General features: G+C 65.2%; 2 protein-coding genes across 4 annotated transcripts; one reads left to right on the plus strand and one right to left on the minus strand.

The window, feature by feature from the left end:
• Positions 1-274: 274 nt before the first annotated feature.
• On the plus strand, positions 275-8,790 carry ITGB7 (integrin subunit beta 7). The gene is made up of 16 exons (XM_059718652.1): positions 275-481; positions 1,399-1,486; positions 1,598-1,671; positions 2,763-2,958; positions 3,279-3,449; positions 4,015-4,256; positions 4,990-5,148; positions 5,472-5,567; positions 5,650-5,739; positions 6,091-6,240; positions 6,320-6,510; positions 7,005-7,222; positions 7,329-7,545; positions 7,852-8,075; positions 8,197-8,360; positions 8,484-8,790. Exons 1-16 carry the CDS (start codon positions 332-334, stop codon positions 8,547-8,549), a joined length of 2,496 nt encoding a protein of 831 aa, XP_059574635.1. The 5' UTR covers positions 275-331; the 3' UTR covers positions 8,550-8,790.
• Positions 8,791-9,772: 982 nt separating this feature from the next.
• Positions 9,773-17,880, minus strand: ZNF740 (zinc finger protein 740). 3 transcript variants are annotated; one of them, XM_059718654.1, is made up of 7 exons: positions 17,763-17,880; positions 16,867-17,206; positions 16,289-16,420; positions 16,022-16,108; positions 15,491-15,614; positions 15,047-15,165; positions 9,773-14,525 (listed from the first exon to the last, which is right to left on the minus strand). In XM_059718654.1, the coding sequence occupies exons 2-7, from the start codon at positions 16,873-16,875 to the stop codon at positions 14,436-14,438; spliced, it is 561 nt and encodes a 186-aa protein (XP_059574637.1). In that variant the 5' UTR covers positions 16,876-17,206; positions 17,763-17,880; the 3' UTR covers positions 9,773-14,435. The 3 variants fall into 3 exon arrangements, with proteins under 3 accessions (XP_059574637.1, XP_006278708.1, XP_019335685.1); XM_006278646.4 differs by lacking the exon at positions 17,763-17,880 and adding an exon at positions 17,475-17,742; XM_019480140.2 differs by lacking the exon at positions 17,763-17,880 and adding an exon at positions 17,328-17,450.
• Positions 17,881-18,052: the final 172 nt, after the last annotated feature.

Here is an 18,052-nt window from a genome sequence, read left to right on the forward strand (position 1 = left end):
GCCAGGATGGACATGGGGGCAGGATGGACATGGCTGTGACTGCAGACGCCCCAGCTTGGGGTCCAGGCCTGCACGTCCCCCCAGCTGCCCCCCTGCATCTGGTGGGTGATCCAGGGCCGCCCCCTGCACCCGGTGCAGTGACCTAGGGCAGTGGCGGTGACCCCAGCACCCTCGGGCCTGGCCCCAGTGGCCCAGCCTGGGTGATGCCCCTCTGCCCCCCAATCCCACCTCTGCCTCCAGCCCCTCCTGCCTCCATCCCTGCCCCTCGGCCCTCCCCCACGCGCTGCGCCCCACCCCACCCGTGGTTGTGGTTTCCTATCACAAAAAGTTGATGCAAATCGCGGTGCAGCTGCCTGGGGAGTTACGGCCACACGTATCGGAGGCTCCGGCCGCCACCCCCTCACCTGGCACCGTCCGTGGCTGGAGCCCGGAGCCAGCCATGCTACTGCCTCCAGTGCCAGGCACCTGCCACCGCAGCAGGGTGAGTGTGTACGGGCAGGGCCCAGGGCTGGGGACAGAGACGGAGGCCAAGACCTGGGGCTGGAGAAGGAGGGATGATGCCACTCCCAGGCAGATGGGACCAGGGGTAGGCAGGGGTCAGGACTTAACAGAAGGAGGCGGGCAATGGAGAGCGGGGCAGGCACCACAGCTGCAAGAGAAAGGGAAGAGGAAGGGGAAGGAAAAGGGAGCGCGACGGCCAGACGGGCCAGGCCTGTGCTACTGTCCTGGGCCCTGCTCCGGGGGTGGGGATCGTACTGCACCGTGCGCAGCCGCCCAGGTCCCTGCTGGCTTGGAGCGGGGTGCTGGGTTTGGGCTCCTCCCAGGCTGGCGGGGCTGGGGCAGGACCGGGCACTGGGTGCGGCTGCTCCAGCGGGCACACAGCGTGCCATGCACGACACCCGGCTGCAGCCTCGAGGCACTGTGGGTGCAGACAGCCCTGCCTGACCCTCGGAGCCAGGAGCGGCTCTCGCGCCCACGGGTGGGTCCTGGCGTCTCCGTGGGCAGCTCTGGGCATGGCCTGGCCAGCCCCGTGGGCAGCCTGGGTCCCGCCACCCAGGGCACCGAGGGGGAAACCGAGGCAGGGAGTGTCGGGGCCGGGGAGGGGATCCAGAAGTTCCCGAACCTGGTGGTGCGCTGCGACTGCTGGGCCTCGCTTCCTGCCCCGCCGTGCCGAGCCCCTGGGTTGCGTGTACGAGCAGCTGGGGTGGGGTGGGGGGGGCAGCTCACACGCACACGTACACGTATACGCTGCATGCAGAGGAAACGAGCGGGTGCGGGGGGATGCGGGCCTGAGGGGGGCACCTCTGAGCCCCGGCTGAGGGTGTCGCAGCCCGTGGGAGCCCCTCGTGCGACTCGCACGGGTACGGGCGGGACACCCCCTCACCCCTGTCCCCGCAGGCGATGCCGCGGGACGTGTTGCGCGTGGGCCTGGCCCTGGCGCTGCTGAGGCTGGTGGCCGGGACGAGCCCGCAAGAGGCTGGAGCAGGTGAGCAGGGCGCCGGGGGGATCGGGGGGCCTGGGGCGGTGCGGGGCTGGCGCTGCTTCCGCAGCCCCTGGCCCTGCCAAGCGTCACCCCCGCCTCGTGCGGTCCCCGCAGGTGCCTGCCAGCCCCAGGCCTCCTGCCAGGATTGCATCCGCTCCCACCCCAGCTGCGCCTGGTGCAAGGACCTGGTAAGCATGTGTGGCGGGGAGCGGGGTGGGCTGCAAGCAGAGCAGGGCATCCGCATCCCAGCCCTGCTATTGCCCCTCGTTCCTGACCCGCAGCCCCTGCCCCGATGGTGCCCCTCGTTCCCAACCTGCAGCCCTTGCTGCCCCCAGCCCCGCTGGTGCTTCTCCTGACCCGCAGCCCCCTGCCCCCCCCAGTGCCCCCCCCACAGCCCCCCTGCCTGGGCTCCACCGCCGCCCCGTGTCTTGCCCTCAGGTGATCCCCGGCAGCGGGAGTCACGTCCCAGTCGGGCCGTGGCCCCAGGTTCACCTTCACTCTTCTCCTTTCTGTTCTCGGTCTTTCTCACGAAAAGGCCAGGGGAAATAACAAGCTGAGTCAGGGCACGTCCCCCCTCCGCCCTCCCCAGATCCAGCCCTCCCTTGGGGAGCCCCCTGCCTCCACCCCCAGCCCTGCCGGTGCCCCTCGCTCCCGACCCGCAGCCCCTTGCCCCCCTGCCAATGCTGCTGGTGCTGCCCACTCCCGATGCTGGGCTCCCCCCAGCCCCTGCTAGCTCAGGCCTGGCTGTCCTCCCCCCGTCTCTGGCAACCTGCCCCCTCGGACCCTAAAAAGGGCCTGGAACTAGGTCTGGCATGGGCACCCGTGGGAGCGGGGAACCGCTGAGAGCCCCGCAGGTGCTGGCAGCCCCCTCCCCCCCGGAAATCCTCCCCGGTGCTCCCCCAGCGCAGGGCAGGGGTAGGGGCTGCCTGTGTGCGTGACAGCAGCAGGCCACATCCTGCCCAGCAGCGGGGAGAGTGGGCTGGTGGGGCTGGGGCCGTTGGCCCGCATCTCACTTGGCTCTGGTTTCAGAGGCCAGCACCATGCTGGGGGAAACTGAGGCAGAGCTGCGCTGGCGGGGCAGGGTGAGGAGGCTGCGGCTGGCCTGGGGTGCACCCCCTGTCTGTCTGTCACCTCCAGCAGCAGGAAATGCGGGTGGCAAACGGCCACGATAAGGATCTGCGCCCATGCTGCACGTCTTGCACGGCGCTGGGAGGGGTGGCAGTGCCCATGGCGGGCACTAGACGCCCCTGACTCAGCCCTGGCCCTGTGCCCTTGGCAGGGGTTCCCGCAGGCGGGCGAGGGCGATGGGGCGCGCTGTGCCACGCGGGACGTGCTTCTGCGCCGTGGCTGCCCCCCGGGCGAGGTGGTGGAGCCCGACAGCGAGACCCGGGTGCTGGAGGATGAGCCCCTGAGCCCCAGCCACGGTCGCATCACCCAGCTCGCCCCGCAGCGCATTGCCCTGCGCCTCCGGCCCGGTGCGTGTTGGGGGCTGGGGGGAGAGGGGCCATGGGGCCCGGCAGCCTGGCAGGCATGTGGTCCTGTGTCACTGGGGGCTGGCGTGTCCCTTGCCACGGCCCTGCCTTGCATGCGGGTGGTGTGTCCCTGGTATGTCACCATGGGCTGGCGTGTCCCAGGCCCCGGCCCCGTGGCTCCTGGTGGGCTCCCACATGTTCCCCGGGCTTGGGCAGACAGACAGATGAGCAGAGGCTTGTCCCGCTGCCCTGCTGCCCCCTCCCATTGCGCCCCAGGCCCTGGTGACCCCGACCCCGAGCCCTGACCCGGGCTGTGTGCACAGGGGCGGCGCAGCGGCTGCAGGTGCGGTTCCGGCGAGCCGAGGGCTTCCCCGTGGACCTCTACTACCTCATGGACATGTCCTACTCCATGCGCGATGACCTGGCCAACGTGCGGCGCCTGGGCAGCGCCCTCCTGGACACCCTGCGCCGAGCCACCCCCTCCGTGCGCATCGGTGTGGCCCCCTGTCTGGACGCCTGGGTTGCACCCCCGGCTCCCGCAGGGCGACAGTCGGCTGGGACCCGGGACCCCTGGGTTTCATGGGCAGGGGTGTCCCTCAGGGTGGGGGATCAGGGTCTTTTTGGGGGTGTTCCTCATGGGCACGGGCTTGGGGGAAGGTCCTTTGGGGTGGAGTGGGGGGGGGGTTGGAGGGGTCCCCCAGGGTGGGGGTCCTTTGGCACAGGGGGGTTGGAAGGGTCCCTCTCAGGGTGGGAGGGCCTGGGTGGGTTCCCTCAGACCAGGGAAAGTCAGGGTGGGGAGGGGGGTCAGGGGAGACCCCTAAGGGTGGGGGGGGGGGGCTGGAGGCAGGGTCCCTCAGGGCAGGGGGCCCTTGGGGCATCCCTGAGGATGAGGGTGAGTCTCTCGGGGTGGGGGGGGGGCCCTGAGGTCAAGGGGAGGGTCCCTAGGGGGGTTCCCTCAGGGTGGGGGGTCAGGACGGGGATTGGGGGCAGGGTCCCTGAGGCCAGGGACCCCTGGGGCAGCCCCCCCACCCCTAGGCTGACGGACGTGCGGCCCCGCAGGCTTCGGCTCCTTCGTGGACAAGACGGTGCTGCCCTACGTAAGCACGGTGCCGGCCAAGCTGCAGAACCCGTGCCCCGAGCGGGGCGAGCAGTGCGCCCCCCCTGCCAGCTTCCACCACGTGCTGCCCCTCACCGCTAACGCCAGCGAGTTTGAGCGCCGCGTCGGGCACCAGCGCATCTCGGGCAACCTGGATGCGCCCGAGGGCGGCTTCGATGCCATCATGCAGGTGGCTGTGTGCGAGGTAGGTGCTCATATGTGGGTGCAACAGGGCCCTTGTGTGAGTGGGGGAGCGCTGCACGGCTGTGTGTGTCCACACGTGTGTGAGCCCAGGGGGGCTGAGTCCACAAAAGTGTATGTGCATGGCAGGGTGTGTGGAGAGCTGGGAAGGAAGGAAGCGCATGGGTATGTGAGCACACTTGTGCAGACAGCCATGGGTGTGCTTTCATCTCGCTTTATGTGTGCATGTGTCTGTGCATGCACAACTGGGATTGTGTGTTCACAAGTGGACCAGTGTGTGCATGAATGAAGGGGTGTGCATATGCATGGCTATGAGCGTGAATGGAAGAGGAGTGAGCACACGTGTGCAGACAGCTGTGGTGTGCATTTGCCTTGCCTCATGTGTGTGACTGTGTGCTCACAAGTGTGTTGGTGCACGTGCAAATGAAGGGGCACGCTAGTGCACAGCCGTGAGTGTGCGTGAGTGTGAATGGAGGAGGGGTGAGCACACATGTGCAGACAGCTGCGGGCAGCTATTCAAGCATGTGCTGTGCACAGCTGTGCGCTCACAAGCCCACAAGGGTGCTCAGGGTGCGTGTGCACAGAGGTGGGTATGGAAGCAGGGTCACACGTGTACCCAGGGGTGTGTGTGCACGAGTGTGTGTGGTGCACATGGCCTGGGCGTGCCGGTGCTGATGCCCATGCAAGCGGGCAGGGGGCCGCAGTGCTGCCAGGCCCTCACCTCCCGCCCCCTCCAGAAGCAGATCGGGTGGCGAAATGTGACACGGCTGCTTGTGTTCACCTCGGATGACACCTTCCACACGGCTGGCGATGGGCGCCTGGGTGGCATCTACCTGCCAAGTGATGGGCGCTGCCACCTTGGCTCTGATGGCTTCTATGCCAAGAGCCATGTCTACGTAAGCCAGGGCCAGGGCCAGCCTGGGAGCGGGGCCAGACTCCTGGGTTCTTTTCCTGGGCCCAAGAGTGGTGATGGGTGGGGGGTCTAGGGAGGGAAAATGCATGGGACTGGGGCAGGGAAGCAGCTGGATGCCCCCAGCTCTTGGAGAAGTGAAGCTTAGTGGTTATAGCAGGAGCCAGGACTCCTAGGTCCGTGTGTGCTCGGCTCTGGCACAGGGGCAAGGTGGGCACCAGGACTCCTGGGTCCCTCTGGCAGGGTGGGCACCTGGACTTCTGGGTCCTGTGCCCCGCCTGGCACTGATGCCGGCACCCTCTCTGGCAGGACTACCCTTCGGTGGGGCACCTGGCCCAGGTGCTCTCGGCCGCCAACATCCAGCCCATCTTCGCCGTGACGGCTTCAGCGCTGCCTGCCTACCAGGTGGGTGCTGGGGAAGGGGGCCGCCTGGGGCGTGGAGCAGGGGTCGGGGGCCTCTGCCTCGCTCAGCTGCCCCCACCTGCAGAAGCTGAGCAAGCTGATCCCCAAGTCGGTGGTGGGGGAGCTGAAGGAGGACTCCAGCAACGTGGTGCAGCTCATCGCCGATGCCTATAATGTGAGCTGGGACCCTGGACCCCAGGCCCCACCGGGGCTGCGGAGGGCTGGCTGGGGGTTTAGGGGCCTGACTGGGGATGCAGAGGCCTGGCTTCAGGTGCAGGGGGTTGGCTGGTGGTGCAGGGGGCTGGCTGGGGGTGCAGGGGACTGGCTATGGGTGCAGAGGGATGGCTGGGGGTGCAAAGGGATGGCTTGGGGTGCAGAAGACTGGACATGGGTGCATGGGCTGGGGGTATAGGGGGCTGGTTGGGGGTGCAGAGGGGTGGCTGTGGGTGCAGGGTGATGGCTATGGATGCAGGGGGCTGGCTGGGGGGTGCAGGGACCTCTGACCCACTGCCCCGCTCCTGCACAGAGCCTGTCATCCACGGTGGAGCTGCAGCACTCGGCGCTGCCGCCCGGCGTGTCCGTGACCTACGAGTCGCACTGCGGGCCAGGGGCCGAGGAGGCCGGGCCCCCACAGGCTGAGGGCGGGCGCTGCTCTGGGGTGCACATCAATGAGCAGGTGAGCCAGGGGTGTTGAGACAGGATGGGGCGGGGGGGTCTCTGCGGGGTTCCCCGGCTCACTGCCCTCCCACCCACAGGTGGAGTTCTGGGTGACAGTGCGGGCAGGCGCCTGCCTGCAGGGCACTCAGGGCTTCACGTTGCGGGTGCTGGGCCTGGCCGAGGAGCTGCACGTGGCGCTGGAGACGAGTTGTGGCTGTGACTGTGGTCCTTCCCTGCCCCGTGCCCCGCACTGCGCCGACCTTGGCAACCTCACCTGTGGCGTCTGCAGGTACTGCCCAGCATGCGTGTGGGGAGGCATGTGCATGTGGGGATGTGTGTGCAAGAGCTCCCGTACATGTACACAGGGATGTGTGTGCACAGGGATGTGTGGGGTGTGCACTGGGTGGTGCATGCAGGGATTTGTGTGCAAGAATACCCGTATAATGTGCATGGGGATGTGTGCGCGCAGGGGCGTGCATTGGATGGTGCATGGAGGGAGGCATGTGTGCATAAGAGCCATGCACACATGTGCATGGGAAGTGTGTGTGAGGTGTATACTGGGGCATGTGTGCAGAGGGGTGTGTGCATGGGATGATGCATGGGGACACGTGTGCAAGGGGCGTTTGAATGGCTGTGTGTGCAGTGCATAGAGGCATGTGCCTGGGGGGGAGTCACCACGAAGGCTGAATGACATGGGGTGGGGGTGCCTGAGGCACAGAAGGGGGTAATGGGGGAGCAGGGGCCACCCCCAGCTCTGTGTGACCCTGGCCCCATTCCTGGCAGCTGCCCAGCAGGGCGCGTGGGGCGGCACTGCGAGTGTGATGCAGCAGAGCAGGGTGCGGCGGGGCACGGCTGCCGGGTGGCCAATGGGACAGGCCCTGCGTGCAGCGGGCGGGGGCGCTGTGTGTGCGGCCGCTGCGAGTGTGACCCCCACGTGCGCGGGGACCGCTGTGAGTGTGACGATGCTGGCTGCGAGCGCCACAGTGGGCGGCTCTGCGCAGGTGAGCGGGGCAAGGGGCCTGGGATGAGCTGGGGGTGAGATTGGGCGTGGGGTGGGGGATTGGCACTGGAGCTGCAGGCTGACAGCAGGGTCCCCCATCTCCCCAGGGCACGGACAGTGTGTGTGCGGGATGTGCCAGTGCGAGCCAGACTACATGGGCAGTGCGTGCGAGTGCAGCCGGAACACCAGTGCGTGCAAGCAGGATGGGCAGGAGTGCAGTGGGCACGGGCGCTGCATGTGCAACCAGTGCGTGTGCAACCCCGGCTACTTTGGCAGCCTCTGTGGCCGCTGCCCAGCCTGCCGTACCCCTTGCGAGCAGCACCGGTATGGGCCTGGGGGCAAAGGGCAGGGGTCAGAGATGCGGGGGCAAAGGGCAGGGGTCAAAATCAGGAGACAAAGGGCAGCAGGCAGAGACCTAGGGGAAAAAGGAAGGGGTCAAAACTGGGGGGCAAAGCTCAGGGCTCAGAGGGCAGGGGCAAAGGGCAGGGTGGAAGCTGGACAGGGGTCAGAGATCTCCCAGAGACAAAGGCCAGGGGTCGGAGACGGCTGGAAGGCAAATGCTGGGGCAGGAGCTGGGCTGGGAGGGATTGGGGGCAGTGCCCGGCGGTGACGGCTCAGGGGTCCTGGCAGGGACTGTGCGGACTGCGGGGCCTTCAGGACAGGGCCGCTGAGCGGGAACTGCAGCGCAGCCTGCGCGGAGCAGGGAGTGGAGGTGACGCTGCAGTCTGCGCCCGCCGTGGACGAGGCCTGGTGCAAGGAGAAGGCGGAGGACGGGCGCATCCTCATCTTCCTCATCACACCCCGGCCTGACAACGAGGGCGGTGGCGTGAAGCTTATCGTGAAGGACAGGGAGGGTGAGCCCCAGGCGGGTGGCGGATAGGGGTGCCCCTGGGGGGTCTGGCACGGGGTGAACACAAGGGGGGAGGGGGATTTCGGATGCCTGCCCCCCTCACCCTCTCCTCTCGCCTCCCCCAGCCGAGACTGCAGACCTGACGGCCCGGCTGGTGGTGGGGCTGGTGGTGGGCATCGTGACGCTGGGACTGATGCTCGTGGGGGCCTATCGCTGCATGCTGTGGTCCTACGACCGCCGGGAGTTTCAGCGCTTCCAGCAGGAGCAGCAGCACAGCCGCTGGAACGAGGTCTGTGCTGCCCTCGCACCTTGGCTCCCCACGGGCAGGGCAGGGCAGGGCAGGGCAGGGATCCCCGTGTCCGTGGCCAGCTGCCCCCCGCAGCCGGCCTCAGCTGCCTTTCTGCCCCTGCAGGTGAACAACCCGCTGTACCGGAGTGCAACCACCACCGTTGTCAATCCCCACTACAACCAGAGCTGAGTCCAGCCTCTGCCGGCAGCCCGGGCATCCATGCCCCCCGGCTCTGCCCACGTAACTAGGCTCCCTCGTGCTGCATGCAAGCTCCCGCTGTGTGATGCCCCCTGCACCCTTCGGGCACCAGACCTGCTGGGAGCTAGGACTGCTCCCCAGCCTCCACCCTTGGCTCCCTCCCCAGGCTGTCCCCAGGGCAGGAACAGCCCGTGGTGCGCCAGGGGCAATAAAGGGCTCCAGCGCTACCCAGGCCGCTGCACCCCGTGGTGTTTGTATGTGTGGAAGGTGGAGGGGTGTGGGTGGTGTGTGGTGCAGGGACAGGGGAGGCCTGTGTGCACGTGCAAGCCCTCTGCCCCGTTTCAGAGCGTGCTTCTAGGAGTCCCCTGCAGATGCAGCCCCCCACCCCCTCCAAGGGAAGGGGCTGGCTGCCACATCTTCCTGCCCTGCCGTGTGGGCGCTTGCACTGGTTCCCCTTTTCCACCTGGCCATGCAGCCGCCAGCTGCACCCCCCCCGGCACAGCACTGTCAGGGTGCTCGGAGGACCCAGGCTTCAGCCCTGCTCCGCCTGGGCCAGAGTTGGGAGGGCTGGGCTGCAGGTGGGACAGTTCCCTGCCTTATCTCAGCACCGCAGCTTCCCCTGCTCGGAAGTGGGACGCGCCCCACCCTGCACGCGTGCATGCACGCGTGGGTGACCTTGCACCCGGGACAGGTGCGGGGGAGGGGGGTGAGGCTGAGGGGAACAGCCAGTGCAGCTGGGGGAAGAGCCCGGGACAGGGCCGAACCGGCCTGTCATGCAGTGCCCTTGGGCCAAACCCTTACACCGGCAATTAGCTCGGCAGGTCTGGCTCCTGCAACACCCCAAGGGTTTTGCTTAGTTAATAAAGTCGCGCCAACGAGCCAGGGCAGGCTTGTGGCTGCTGCAACCGTGGCTCCATCCCACCAACGGCCTGATGCTACGGAGTGGGATCCCCTGTGCTTTCCCCAGTCCCCGGAAAGCCCCACAGCAGGGCAGGAGCCTCGTGCTGCAGGTGGATGAGCTGAATGGGCCCCCATGGGCTGGCCTGGCCGCGCCAGGGGCTGTACACTCAGCTGGCAAGACTCCCCTCAGGGACTCTGCTCGCTGCGAGCCCAGGCTCCTTCGGTGCTATAACTCGCACAGGCCTGGAGGAGCTTTTCCTTCTCCCCCGCCGCCCCCCAAGCCTGCCAACGGAGAGAAGACGCAAGGCAGTGGGTTTAGAAAAGGAAAAAAAAACCCCACGAGTTTTATTTAAATACCCTCAGTGTCTCAGGCAGGGAGGGCCGCTGGGCGCGGTAAAAAGAGACACGATTCCAACAGCTTAGAAAAACTACAGTTTAAAAGTGACCCCGGCTTATCTGATCAGTAACACGCTTCCCCGCCCCCTCCCGCCCCATAGCAAAATAAGTATATTTAAAAAAAAAAAAAAATTAGAACAAGCGACGGGACTCGGCGAAGGCTGCGAGCTCTTGGTCTGTCCGTCCCAACCGAGGTGGGATGGCGTATGCCGTGCCTTGTTGGAGCCAGGGTCACGTCGCCATGTGGCCGAGGGACCCAGCTTCACTCCTCCGTGGACAGATGAACCATGAGCTGCGAGCAGTTTCCTGCCCCCGCCAGCGCAGAGATGCTCCCAGGTGCGGTGAGCCCAGGGGGCTTCTGAATGAGGCAAGCTGGGGAGGAAACTGGGCTGGCTGGCTGCACCAGGAGCAGCTGGGGTAGAGAGCAGGCCCCGGGGTCCCCCCCCCACCCACCCACCCCAAGGGCGGAAGTCAGCTGCCTTCCCCAGCCGAGGGGTGCAGCAAAAATAAGCTGTGCGCAAGGAAGGGGAGGCTGCCCTGAGCCCCCGATCTGCAGCACCACGCATCCAGCCTAGCGCAGGAGCTAGGGAGGATGAGTTCGGGGTAGCGGGTACCCACAGCGCAGGGATGCCTCATGCCTGCAACTGGGCCCTGCCCGAGACTAGACGCCCTGCAACTCTGAGCTACCCTGGGAAGGCAGCACTGGGCTTGGCCCCATGGTGGAACCAGGCCGTAGCTCCGGCCTGTGGCTGCTCCTGTCGTGCCACGGCCGCCGGTGCGCCCTTTCGCCTGCCACGGCTCAGACAACAGTGCTTTCAGTTTGTGTCATATTTCCTTTTCATCACTTGTTGCGGTCACTGCCCCCATCTTTCCCACGCCACAGCTTTGAGGGGAAACCTAGAGAGCCGTCATACGCATCAACAGTGCCCCCGAGCCCCCGGGGGAGAGGGGGGCAATTAAGTGCTGCAAGAGGCCGCTTCCAAGAGAGCAAGGAGCCGGCTCCAAATGCGGATGTTCACCCATTTCATACATGCAATGAGTTTACCCCGTTTCCCTGAGGCAGGGGGGCTGCGGGGCACAGGCTTTCTGGGGAACCCTGAGCCCCTCTGCCTGGGGGAGGGGGAAGAAATGCTTCTGCGACGTTTAGGGGGAAATAACCCGAGATGCAGAGGGCCCAGGCTGCCTGCCAGCAGTCCTCCCGCCGCAGAAGTGATGAGAGGTGGGGGCTGAGTTTAGACAGGGCACGGATGAGCAAAGGCCCCCAGGGCGAGCACACTTAGCACTGCAGTCTCACACCCGTTACTCCTGCCTCCCCCAGCCCCTCCTGCGGCACCGATTGCTTCCCGTGCACTTGAACAGGGACATTCCCGCCAGCAGCTCTGCAACGGCTGGCTCTGACCACGAACCCTCCCCAGCCTGAAGTTTCACCCATCCCCGCCGTTAGTACCTGGCTGAACTGACCAGACCGTTGGCCTACGCCCTCCTCCAGGGGCTCAGCGGTGGGTCCTCACGGCAGGGACGGGAGCTGCCACATTGCAACTGAGCCCGAGAGACGCTCCTACAGCCTATCACCAGCCCTGCTAGACACGATTCGGCCCTCCTCGTTTCTACGCTACGCTCCAATGCCTGTCTGCAGGCGGTGGCTCCGGCACAATCAGCCCCAGCGGATGCAGGCAGAGCAGAAATCAAAGCTGGGACACGAGTGCCTCAGTCCTCCTGGCTCCCAGCCCACCATACCCCCACCTCTGTCCCAGCACCAAGCACATTAATGGGGACAGGCTGCAGCTTTAGCTCTTGCTCATAGGCACAAAACGGTAGACAAGCTGCAAGGCGGGGGGAGAGAGACTAATGTCCCACACCCACTAGGGCCAGAGGCTGAGAGCCAGGAATCCCAGCAGCCCCCACAAGCAAACCAGCCTCCTTTATGCTCAGCAATGCCATCAGCACACACCCCCTCCCCCCTTTGCAATCCTGCAGAAGCGAGAGAGATGCAGCGGGTGAGGAGCTAGTGCTAAGAGAAGCCGCAGCTGCTGCGGTTCCTTCGCCGGCTCCTCTCTGCAGTGAGGGTAAGGGCGGGGGTAGGCGCTGGCCTCGGTGCTGTGCGGCTGCTTAGGCATAAGGCGTGGGGGGAGCAGGAAAAGATGAGCCTCGCCGCTGCTTTCAGCCCTGCTCAGAGCCGGGGGGGGGAAGGCGGCCAATTTCTACTTCCCACCCGAGTAAGGTGAGGGCAGAAGAGGAAGCCCAGAGGGCTCCTGGCTCCCTTAGAGCCTCCTTGATAGATAAGCAGCCCCTTGTCTTCTCAGGTTTTGCCCTGGCTGGGTGACCCAGGGCATGCAGAAGCAGCAAGCAGGGCCACCAGCTGTAGTGGAAGTGCTGCACTAACTTCCCTTTGCTCCATGCGCAATGCAGTCATCCTCCTATCCCATCACTCAGTGCTGGGCATCCACAGGCGCTGGGCTTGGTCCGATGTTGCAAGGCTGCAGCCTCAGAGCTTACATTGCTGCCCAGGGGGGACGATGCCACAGCCCAGCAGGCCTCTGGGTGCAGTGGGACGCTTGGCCGATGCCAGAAGGTGCTGAGAAGCTGTGATTCAATGTAGCTGCTGCAGAGACTTGCATGTTGGGCATGCTCCGAAATGACCTCTTCATGGGGTCAAGTGCAGGCTCAGCCCCCAGGGGGGCAGTAGACCTGGGTCCGGGCTGCTGCTGGCAACCCCCGGGAAGGCGCAGGGATCACCCCATCCATTCAGCCCAGGTTGCCGACGGAGGCTGCTTGGGCTGTTTTGGGTCCCAGTGTATCAAGGCTGCGGCCGGGGGCAGGAAGCTGGCCCCTGCTATTTTGAGCCTGGCAGAGTTCAGGCACCTTTCACTTTCACCAAGCAGAAAGCTGCTGCTGGCAGGGACTCAAGTCCCCCGACCGACACATCTGCCATCTCAGTGTTGGCCCCTCAGTGATTCTGGCTGCTCCCCAGGGCTGCGATGTACTTGCAGGGGCCTCCAGACCCCAGATGCCAGCTCAGCATGGCCCATCACAATCCACCGAGATGAATGAAAACTCGAGGGCAGGCCAGCGACTGTGACAGCTGCGTCTCTTCCAGTGATGTGCTGGCTATGCCAGAGAGGGTGAGGCCATGGGCAAAGCCAGGGAGGCAGGAGAACGGTTTGGAGCTCCCTGGTCACCTTGCTGATACGTGGACTGAGTACAAAAAGGGTGTAGCCGAGATAACACGGGCGAGCTGGCTTCCTGTGATCATTGGGAACGAGACTGATGAGAAGGGTGGAGAGCTGAGGCCACCACTGGGCAGCAGCAAGAGGTTTGGTGCATTTCCCTGCCACTGCAAGAGGGACGTAAAGAAATGCAGGCAGCACTCAAGCAGGTGTGAAGGCTGCAGCAGGAGATGGCGCAGAAAGGACAGGTTTCCGGGAGGAAGCATCAGAACCAGGGACGCGCGAAGAACCAGGATTCATTCCTGGGGAGGAGGGCTTGTCTCTGATGCCACTGTCCCCCCTTGCCCATGTCACCTGACCCATGGTGGCTGCTTGGAGGGGGGCAGGGAAGCAGGGCGAGATCCTGGACTGCAGCGCACAAACATTACTGGGCCACAGTTTCAGCACCAAGCCCTGCTGTCACGAACACCAACACAGGGCAAGGTCAGGAGCTGCAGGGCAGGGCGGTGCACAGAGCAAGATGCCAGGGAGGGTGGGGGATGCAGCTGCACCCACCCAGAGAAAAGCGGGTGCTTTATTCTCGGAGCTGCCAGGCCAGTGGGTCAGAGCAAGAGGCTTTGCCACCCACTTCTCACAACAGTCTCTCCCTGGCTATGTGGCTAGATTACCTACTCCACACTGCCTCACATCAGCAAAGCTCCTCTTGCCCCATCTCCCCGTCAGACGGAACTAGTTCAACACCTAACACCAAAGCAACACTCCCTGCCCGCACGGACCCACTGCTCCAGCTGAACGCCCCCAGCAATCCCTCCTCTACTTCTCCTGGCCTGGCACCGGAAGGCAAAAATGCACAGGCCCCAAAAGCAGACGCGATACCAGTCCTGCAGGCCCTGCTCCCAGATGCTTGACTTGCACTGTGAAGCCCCAGCGGCTCCCTCGCAAAGCCGACGTCCCCCTCACTCACAGCAAAACTAAATAAAGAGGAAAATTTAAGTCCCGCCCCTGCTCGCCTCCATACCTGTGAGCCGGCATCCACGCAGGCCAGGCGGTTAGTCCGAGGCCAGCGGAGCCAGCTTCCTCTGCTGAAGCCTAGCAGTCCTCCAAAGCCTTTCCTGAGAGACCCATTGCGGGACTTCAAAACCAAGGGGGATGGGGGGGTGGGGGCGTAGGAAGGAATCTAGAAGGTTTATACACAGCTGCCAGGGGCTTCTGCTGGTGGGGGAAGGAGGGAGAGAAAAGGATTCCAAATCATCTTCAGCGTATGTACAGTGTCAGGACCTCGACTGAAAGTCTGGGACAGTCCTGGCTCGGCCCCCTTCCCTGCCCCCCTGGCCAGGGGGCTGGCCAGGCAAAACCCGGAGTAGGAAGGCGCCAAGGGGTCGGCTTCCCGGCTTGTCCCGCGGCGGCTCAGGCCCTAGAGCAGCAGCTGTGAGTCGGGGGTCTTGGTTGGGCAACCCTGGCACATCCGTTTGTGTCTCAGCAGCCGGTCTGTCCTGGAGAAGCTCTGTGGGAGGGGAGGGGGGTTAGAGCGGAGCCTGTGGACAGCACCGTGCTGCAGCTCCTGGCCTGCTGCAGTTAGGGCTGTTCCCATTAATGCTGGTGGCTCAGGGGGACTAAGACCAGGCTCTGTCTCACCTGCTTGCCCCAGGGTGGAGAGCCAGTACTGAAATGGGCCCTGCCCGGCTGGGAGGGCAGACGTGGGGGTCCCCACCCTCCCCAGGGCATGGCCTGGGGTTGATTCCAGCCAGGACCCAGCTTTTGAGTACAGTCTGAGCAAGGTGAAGGGGATGTAGTCCTGCCCCAGCACCCAGGAACGCTGCAGCCTCCAGGGATGGGACACAGATATCTTGTCCTGCTGGAGGAAGCCAGGTCCCCCCGGAGTCTAGCCTGGGTCTCCGAGGGAAGCCACGGATCAATGGCCGTGCCTGGCAGAGGGGAATCGAGCCAAGGCGCAGCAGCAGAGATGCGGGGACAGGCCCTCAGCCTGTGGAATTAACCCCACAAAACCCGGGGAGTGGGTGGTACCTGCAAGCAGCGCTCGCACTGGTAGGGCTTCTCCCCGCTGTGCACGCGCTTGTGACGCTCCAGGTGGTACTTCTGGATGAAGCGCATGTCGCACACGTCACACTCAAACGGCTTCTCGCCTGGACAGGGGGGAAACAAGCGCTGTGAAGGTAGTCGTGGTGTCACCCCCCTCCCTGCAGTGCAGAGCCTGCCTGCCCTGGCCCAGAGCAGCTGTTTTCACCCACTGGCCTCCAGGACGCCATGCACCAGAACACAGACCATGCATGCATCATCCAACACCTGCCTTCGAGGATACCCCGCCCCTGCTGCAAATCACAGCACCACACCATGCTCCCACTGGACGCTGGCTGGGGTAGGGGCAGAGTCCTGTGTGGATCCCATGCCAGGCATTGCAGCAGCCACAGGCAGGGCGAGGCCTCAGCTCCCCCCACCCCAGCCCCATACCCGTGTGGATGAGGATGTGTCTCTTGAGGTGGTAGCTGCTCCGAAAGGCTCCATAGCAGTGCTCGCAGATGAAGTTCTTGGGGATGCGCAGCTGGAAAGAGCCATTCTGCTCGATCACCACCACCTGCAGGGCACACGGGGTTGGTCAACACCAGGCCCCGGAGAACCAGGGGGGAAGCGCCAGTCTCCTGGGAGGACAGTGCTGCCAAGACACTCACCAGCCACTCAGCCACCTTCTTACCTGCTTGTGGATCCTAACGAGAACGGGACCCAGGAGTCCTGGATCCCAGGCACGCGCTCGACTTAAAGACCTGTGGGCTGGTGGCTCAGCACCACAGAGAGCGCCAGGACGGGTGGCAGGATGTGGCATTGATTTGCCCTGCCCCTCTGTGTTCCTTCCAGAGCCCGTCTCACTAGTTGTGCAGGGCAGGGAAACCGGAGGTGGAGCTGTGCAAGCCAGGCCGGGCCTGGGAGGGGCCCTAGCATCTGCTACAACTCCCAGCCCTGCTTGGACCGCGCCCGATTACCTGCCTTTTTGAGGGACTTCTTTGGCTGCGATGCTTCCGCTGCCTCCTCCTCCTTCCGGCTCCGGGGCTTCTCGCTCTCTGCACGCAGACCCTTCCAAAGAGAGACCTCACAGTCAGAGTGTCCCCCAGAGACCCTTCCCTCTTCTCCTACCAGGCTCCCCCCTCCCCCAGGCTCAGACCGGAGCCACTAAACCTTCACACACACTGTGGGGTGCGCTCACAGTCGTGGACATGTCAGGCTGAATCACGATAGGGCAGACCCCCACCGTACCAGCATGTCCGGACTGCTCCCACGCTCGCCATTCTCAGCCTGTTTCGAGCTCTGTTTTGGCATCATCTTCTTGCTAGCAACAGTTGGCACAAGGCACACACCAGACAGCCCCTCGCAGGCTAGGAGACTTGCCTGTAGAAAGACAGATTGGCATGAACAATGCAGGGGCGAGCTGTGCATGGGCAGCCGACTGTCCACTGCTAGCCAGTGAGTGACCAAGCCGAAAGCCCTGTGCCACCCGGCACGGGATGCGCTCCATCCCGGGTGAAAAGCCAAGAAGTGGCTCAGGGAAGACCTACAATGACTAGCGGGAGAGTGTCTCTGCAGGTGCTGAGCTTGCGTGGCTTTGGGAAGGGGACAGCCCCAAGGCCAGGGAGCAGCCCGCACGTGTGTATCTGCGTGTGTACGCACTGAGCCACCCCTCGCATGCCACTGCCGCCGGACCGGGTCACGACTCATATTGCTTGTGTTACGTGGAGCTTTCCCCCTCTAGCAAGTGGGGCCCCCGTGGCTCTGCAGCCCGTTCAGCTGGACGTGGGATCCCCGCGTTACCGATGGGGAAGTTGGGGGCTCATTACCTGAGCCATCTCGTCTGTTTGTCCTCAACAAATGGACTGTAACAATTCTTTAGCCTTAATTCTCTCCCAGGAAAGAATTTTACGATTAGAAAGACTGTGTCAGTTAATCATTTTTGGCTGGTCTTGTCCAGTACCCTCCACTTCGCCGACATCTTGCTGGGGTCTGGGGGCCCGGGGTCGTGCGTGACGCTCTAAAGCTGTCCTCCCCCCGCGGGGCGAAGGGCTGCAAAGCTACAGGGGAAGGCAACGGGGCTGCACCCAGCAGACGGACGGGTCAGCCCGAGCCTGGTCCCCCTGGCTGGAGGAAGGCCACGGGTCGCACTGCAGACGCTCCTGGAGCCTGGGGGGGAAACAAAAGAGAGAGGCTCGTGACAGGACCCGGAGGAAGAGGCAGGGCCTGGCGCGGTGCTGCCGACGCCAGCCTGCGAGATGCTCGCTACCGAGGAGCGGCAGCAACGAACCTTCGCCTCGGCACCGCGGGTGCACGTGCGGAGTGGGGACGAGCGCGGGGAGAAGCGATGGGCCCCGCGCGTCCCCGGTCTGCCGAGCGCCCCAAGGACGAGCGTGCACGTCTCTCCTGCGTGTGCAGCTCGCACAGGCACACGCACCTTGCACGAGCACTTTGCATGTCCACGGGCTGCGAGAGCACCTTGCACGAGCACACCCCGTTTGCACGCACTCGGGTACACGGAGTTCTTGCAAGGGGGAGGGAGAAACGCGCCTGCCCCCCCGCGACGGCGCATGCGCGGCACGCGGGGGGGGCCGCAGTCCGAGCCCCCTGGGCAGGCGCATGCGCGCTGGGCGGCGGCCGCGTGCCCGGGCGGGGTCGTGACCCGCGGGAGAGACGGGGGGGGGGGCGGCCGCGCTCGTGCCCCCCCCCGGGCGGAAGGCCGTACCTGGCCTGGCCGCGCCGCTCCCACCGCCGTCGCCGCCGCCGCTCCCCGGGGAGGGAAGTTTACAAACAGCGGCCCGAGCCCTCTCGGCCGCCAACCCGGAACCGGAAGCGCCCCGCGCCCGAGCGCTTCCGCCCGCCGCGCCCCACCCGCGCCTGCGCCGCGCCTGCGCCCGACGCCGCTCCGCCGCCATCTTGGTGCCGGGCACAGGGGCGGAGCCGTTGCCTGGGCAACGTGGAGCGGGGGTGGGGTGGGGTGGGGTGGGGGCCTTGTCTCCAAGTGCGGAGGGCGGG

Source organism: Alligator mississippiensis, chromosome 15 (genome assembly GCF_030867095.1).
Source record: "Alligator mississippiensis isolate rAllMis1 chromosome 15, rAllMis1, whole genome shotgun sequence".
Classification (NCBI taxonomy): domain Eukaryota; kingdom Metazoa; phylum Chordata; order Crocodylia; family Alligatoridae; genus Alligator; species Alligator mississippiensis.